Raw genomic sequence first — 6,282 nt, forward strand, 5'->3', positions numbered from 1 at the left:
GGGGGCGTTGTACATACATAGTAGGAGAGCTAGTTCGGGGGCATGCATGCTAGTGGCCGAGCCAGCGCGCGCTGCACACCCGGGTACCATGTCCCATGTCCCATGTACCACGGCACCTCTTCCTCCTAAGGCTCGGGTCGTATGCGATCGTGCACAATGGATATATTTTAGTCGAGCGATGATGAAATCGATGATCAGATCGTCCGATACACCGTGGCCTCCAACCAGCCTCTTCGGGCGTCAATTGGTGGGTTATTCCTCGGTCAGGCAGAGGGCGCTGGCGCAGTGGCTGGATGGAACCTTGAGCCCCTCTCTTCTTTCCCTTCCCAAGCTGTTCGAATCAACCGAGGCCGGAGAGGCTGGAGATGCGAGGTGTTTACGATCCCTCCTCCAGTTGGCGTGGGCCGGAGACAATGACGTCATGTTGGCTTCGGCGTGGCGTTCGCAAGGCAAGCGCGGTGGGAAACGGATCATCGCGGTCAAACTGCCCCCTTCAGAAGGTTCCAATGGCTTCCATCCACCTCGCCCAGAGGGTGGGGGATGATCCTGAGATCTTCCTGAGAAAATAAAGATAAAAATTTGAAAAGAAAAGTAAGGCATGGTGGGAGGGGGTTTGCCAGGGTGATCAATGTGCAGGAGAGACTCAAAGAGGCGTTCTAGGTGCGCTCTGTGAATGCTTTCAGTCTACGCACACTCACACAACTCCCACCCACTAGGCTAGTACCGTGTCAATCCCCGCCACGATGGAGCAGTAGTTTCCACCTTGGCTCTGTCTCCTCCCCGGTGGCAAATTCCCTTCCCCTTTGGATGGATTGATGGATTGATCATGCCATACTGTGCAGTGCATGAAGTGTGCACGAATCATCTTATCGTTCCAGATCATTGTATACCCACCGCATCTACCGCCGCGCTACTACCGTGGGAGAAAAAAAAAGGTACCAGGCACAGCCGACAACCCCTGGGGGATTTAAAGACCTGACAAGTCTGCGAAGATGCAAATGGAGTTCGTGGCTCGGGATTGACATGGCGTGATCTCTAGTAGTAGACACTCGACGTAGTTACCGTCTTCGACAGCGACAGTCAATATACTATGTAGTATACATAGTATGGTTCAGACGGCGAAGGCCGATAGCCGAGACGGATGAAGAATCCGCATCCGCTTAGTGGGTGCAGTCTCTGTTGCCGGCCTCGAGCGATCAGATACCTCGTACATACAGAGCAGTACAGAGCAAGAGAATACCTGAAGGGGGTCAATCCTGAAGTGGGTTCCTTACCTGGCCACTGATGAACCCTGAGGGTTTCAACGTAAACCCACTGGACGAGTTCCAAATTCCAATAGCTACTACGTACTGAGTATCTGAAAAGTAGACGCGGCTCCTCATTCGCTGGGATTGGTGCTCTGAGATTGGCGGAGGTTCTGGAACAATCGATGGTTGTCGGGAGTCTCTGCCACATTTGTAGGTATGGCGTCGACATTATTGTACTAGGGACGTATTGCCTGTATTTCCCGTGTGGGTTTCCCACGGCCCGAGAGCAGTCCTCTGTATGTTGTGGCTGAATACTGTAACTCTAGTATTGCATACCGACTCATGCCTAGGCGGTTTCTGGTAGGTATCACATGAACTAGTGCATCAAGCTGGGGGGGAAAGTACTGTGTACGACTGGTGTACATACTTGTACTGTACCTTGGTACTGAAGTAAAGGTACAGAGTAAGTTCCTGGTACTATCAGCTGCCAATGGGTACCTACTAGTAGCACTTGGGCACCGTAAGGCATCTTCGCCAGGCCAGGGGAATAGGCCAACTAGCTTGATCCCTCGCAATAAGGCCCCGGGCTGTTCAAGCTGGTGGCTTTTGGCTACACTTCCTGATTGACAACCATCGAGTCTACCTATAGTACAAAAGTCAGAAACCTTAGTGCCTGCCATGGAGGGTGTCCCGGTCGGGGCTGGAGATAACCCAAGCACCTACCCAATAACACTAACACGACCCACTGAAAGACGACTCGGAAGCACCTTGCTTAGAAGCAGATCCCAAGCAGAGGTTACCCAGTAGAAGAAGCATTCGATCTGACTTCCTACTCAGGAGCTGCTCGATTGTTCTTTGTGTCTCTAGAAGCAAATGGTTCAGCAACCTTCATCTCACGGGGCACGAGTCACGACAGACAGCAATCTCCACCTAGACAGAGCTAGCGTGACCGTAGGAAACACCGTCGACAGCAGCCTCCTGCAGCTACCATTGGCCTTGCGCCAATTCCCTGCACCCTAAGTACCGTACTACACAGTATCTAGTAGTAGTAGGAGGAGGGAGTGCTCCGTACTACTTTACTACTAGGTACTAGTAAATAGTCAGGTCAACCATTTTGATTTCCCATCCTAGGCTTCATTCACCCTTTCGCTCAGCCGGGATCGTTTGACTCATGTCAACTGTAGACCAAATCCCGAAAACTCAGATACCCAGGGGCCCCTGGGGCCAGATGGGGGGAAAAAAGAAAAAAGAAAAGAAAAAAAGACGCGCGAAAGTATTCAATAGTGGGGATGTGCCACGGTACGGAGTCCTGAACCACGGAGTATGCCAAAAAGGGCCCGGCCACGCCGCTGGTGGCGGGGGGAATTGGGCCAAGGAGTCTCCGGAAAAGGATGAGATGAGGTTGAAGTGGTATTGCATTGATTGGCTGGTATCCCATCCGGTCCCCCAAGTCAGATGTGGAGCCTCCCGAAGCACTACTTAGTACGAAATACTCCGGTACATGCAGTGCCACTGATCCCGGGCACCAAATAGGCAATAGACTGCCGTTTCATAATGGAGCGGGTTGAAATTAGGAACGGGAAGACGGAGATCTATGGGAAAAGAGAGAAAACCTGATGGGAGTGAGAGAGGAAATGATCCAAATAGTATGGATAGTGGGACGGTGGGAGAATGTACCGGCTAACAGGCACACCAATCATTCTCACCACGGGAGCTTCAGTCATTGACTTCGAAAGTATGACTCTACACTCTACGGAAGCATGTCGTGGCATGTTGAAGCTTACTCAGGGTCCCAGTCTAATATGCTGTGGTACCATGTAGACACGGCGGTTCGTATGAAGCACATAGGTGGCGGTTCAGGTACTAAATAGGCTGAATAGTCTAGGGAGACGACAACAATCCCTGTACTATTAGATATTTCCCTTCCTTAAGGAATCATTGTACCCCGTATTCAGGGCTCCCAGCTAGAACTTAATGAATTGAAGACTTGAGGGTGGTCTTTTCGTGGATGTCCGACCTACTGTGTACACAACGGCTTTCCCTAAATCAAACCTTATTCAACCTTTATTTGGTCCGAGCTACTCCGTAGTGAAGCAAAGAAGGATGGGAACGATCAATAGATTCCAGAATGACAGTTAAAAGGAAAACGGCTTACATGAGTCTGTATGCTGCACGATACGGTAGGGTGCTAGTAGTACCAAGTGCCTAGTAGTTGTAAATGGTGGAAAGACAAGCAATTTCCCCCTCCTTCCTCTTTTGCCCCCTCGCCAGGTATTGATTTAGTCAACCACAAGACAGGCAGAAGAATTCTGCAAGGCGCTGCTACCCGGAAGAGTCGGTGATTGTCCTCGCAGGACGTGCAGCCGCAAGAAGCAGTGCCACTGCCACAGCTCCCGTGGGACGTGAAGTGGTGTTGGCCGCTCAATGCTCAGTGGGTGTGATGGAGATCGGGCCCTAGTGGGAATGTACCCTGGCCAGGTCAGGTGGCCAGACTAGCAAAGGTTCGTTCGCTATCCTCCCTCATCCCTCCCTTGTCTCCCTCCTTCCCCATGACTACCCAGTACTACAATCGATATGCCTCCACAGCCATCCATCCATTAGGATCATTTCTCCCGTCCTCCAGGTCGCCTCCTCGTACTTAGGTGATTCCGGTGTACTCGGTACGATGAGATGAATCGACCTTGATCCTGCATGCTAATAGCGGGATGGGATTGGAGACCCATCCGAACTCCGTCCAGACGGAACATCGACAATCACGGTGCGCAGTATCACCCTTGTTCCCCACCTCCTCCAGTCTGGGTGGTCTTAGGGCTGGAGGAGGTGTTTCCCTCGTCCTTCCATCCGCAATGCAGCAGAACAATAATCCAGGATAATAAGAATGCTTGTATGCATACCCGGTGGTTTCCCACCTGCACCCCCCTCCTGTCTGTCCACGCCCCCACTTTGCTGGTCGCTCTAACCTCTTCGCTATCCCCCGAAATTTCCATGGTCGATTTTGTGTGATTCTTACCATTCTTGTTATTATTTATTGTTCTCATTATTATTATTTTATCACCACTATTATTATTCTCATCATCATGGTTATAATTTATCGGATGTCCGAAGGATGACTCCATCACGTTCTGTGTTTGTGTGCGTCTGGACCCTCCAAACTCTGGCTGTTTCCCAATCACCCAATGATGCTGATGCTCAAAACAGTCGGTTTGGCCGCCATCGGCACAGAGTGGACAGCTGTAACCATAAAAAGGCAGAATCACGCTACCGAGTCGGGTCTGGTTGTAGATCAATTCATCCTGGGGCTATAAATTTCCTGCAGCTGTCAATCCCGATGGTCACTGCCACGCATGCACCTCGGGCTAAGGCCCATCAGACGCTCGGAACCAGGACGTGCAGGACCCTCTGGAGTTTGCCACCGTCCGCACTGTCTACACTCTACTATCTTACTGCACCCTAAGGCTCCCAGAGACGAAAGCGGGTTCGCTCCCAGCGATCCTCGGGATAATACTAGCAATACCCTTTTTAAACTGTCAGAGGAAGACCCATGGATTCCACCGGCCAGGGACAACCTTCCGGTACCCAATCATGGCCGGCTACCGAAGCCATCGATGCCATCGAGACCGAGCATTTTACACTCTTGCCAATGAACCGCGCAGCATCGACCTTAGATTTAATCCCCAGTAACCTAAGAAGAATCGGTCTCCGCTTCCCTCCGTTTCCCAATGGGCGTGGCTGTTTCGGCCTGTTGACATGCCACCTTTCGGATCTCCATTCGGGCCTTCTCCCTGAAGTGAGCCAGGTCTGGCCTCTACTTGCCCTGCTCGTTGGTTGGGGCATCCCCATCTGCTCCTCTTATTTTTTTCTGGTTTATGTGAAGGCATTTTATTCGTTTCGTCTCTCTACTTCTCTTTTTCTTTTTTTCCAAATTTTTTTTTTTTTTTACACCTTGTTACTATTATTATTTGAGTTGTTATCATCATTATTATCCTCCTATGTTTTTCGTTGTGGTGTCGTTGCCCCCCAATCCTTTTTCCTTCGTCCCTGAATTTCCCTTTCATTGCCCGTCATACATCCTTGACCATCTTTAAGTAAACACATGCTCCTCTCTACACCTATTTGCTTTTGTGTGGTGATCATCTTCAGCTGGCTACTTTAGATCATCAACGCCGGCATATTCCTCCGCCGGCCTGCTTTCCGCCCGGATCCCTAACAAACAAACCCCATTTTTTTGTTCTTGTCTGCCCGGGTGAATTTCCGGGCAAAGAATTGGGGGCAAGCTTGTCGATCGTGCGTGGGAGTTGATTGGGCCTCACAGGAGAAAGGACTAAAACGTTGAAGCAAGGCCCGATCCGCATCGCAGCCCCGATTTTTAAACTGTGGATATCCTCTGGGCTAGAGGCAGCCACAGCCACAAAGGGAAGAAAAGTGAAGGGTGGAGGAAGGACAGGAGTCCAGATCATCGGTCTCGCGCGGCCTCACGGTCCTCTGTGCGCCACCACTGGGGGCCCTCGCCAGTCGCCAGTATAGATTTGGCTGGAGTTCTGACGAACACGTCCCTAGAGGCCCCATTATTGCCCTCATTTCCGTTCCGATAGCCTTCTTTACCCACCTTGCTGTGAAGGACCTGCCCTTCCGAGCTCTGACGGTCAGAAGATCCGTTGGACTACTTGGGCTCTGCTGACCTGGTTGGTCTGGAGGGCCCTCCTTCTCCATAGTCTCCGCTTCAGGCCTGGGTACGGTGCGGTGCGGTGCGTCTACACAAGAATTCTTCATTATTGACCGTGATTATTTCCCTCTTCACCGACATCGAAAGCCACCAACTGTCGATTTGCAGGGTGCTCCTCTTTCTGCCATCACCGTGGGGGGCGCCGGTCTCTTTCTGCCATCCCTCTTCCTACCTGTTCAGATCCCAAGGTATGTTTGGCGATAGTCATCATTATCTTCCTTCTTCCGTTCCGTATCGTTTCCTCTCGGTCGTGTTTCCACAGGGCTGTTTGGCCTTTTCGTTCCCCTTCCCTCACATTTCCGCTTCCCCCCC

The 6,282-nt window shown here is 51.3% G+C and overlaps 2 protein-coding genes across 2 annotated transcripts; both read left to right on the forward strand.

Annotated features, from left to right (window-relative positions):
• The first annotated feature begins 4,524 nt into the window (after positions 1–4,524).
• BO80DRAFT_6490 (uncharacterized protein) lies at positions 4,525–5,463 on the forward strand. Its single transcript, XM_025724674.1, has one exon. The coding sequence runs from the start codon at positions 4,789–4,791 to the stop codon at positions 5,287–5,289; it is 501 nt and encodes a 166-aa protein (XP_025580604.1). The 5' UTR covers positions 4,525–4,788; the 3' UTR covers positions 5,290–5,463.
• Positions 5,464–5,558: 95 nt separating this feature from the next.
• Positions 5,559–6,262, forward strand: BO80DRAFT_342523 (uncharacterized protein; the record flags this gene model as incomplete). Its single annotated transcript, XM_025715210.1, has 2 exons — positions 5,559–5,758; positions 6,079–6,262. Coding segments are annotated over 2 exons (384 nt in total), but the record flags the coding sequence as incomplete, so codon positions are not given.
• Between the last annotated feature and the right edge of the window lie 20 nt (positions 6,263–6,282).

The sequence above is a fragment of the Aspergillus ibericus genome (assembly GCF_003184845.1).
Source record: "Aspergillus ibericus CBS 121593 unplaced genomic scaffold BO80scaffold_1, whole genome shotgun sequence".
In the NCBI taxonomy this organism is placed as follows: Eukaryota; Fungi; Ascomycota; class Eurotiomycetes; order Eurotiales; family Aspergillaceae; genus Aspergillus; species Aspergillus ibericus.

Excerpts from the sequence above, each read along its gene's own strand:
- BO80DRAFT_6490 (XM_025724674.1), top strand. The coding sequence starts at position 4,789 with ATGGATTCCACCGGCCAGGGACAACCTTCCGGTACCCAATCATGGCCG.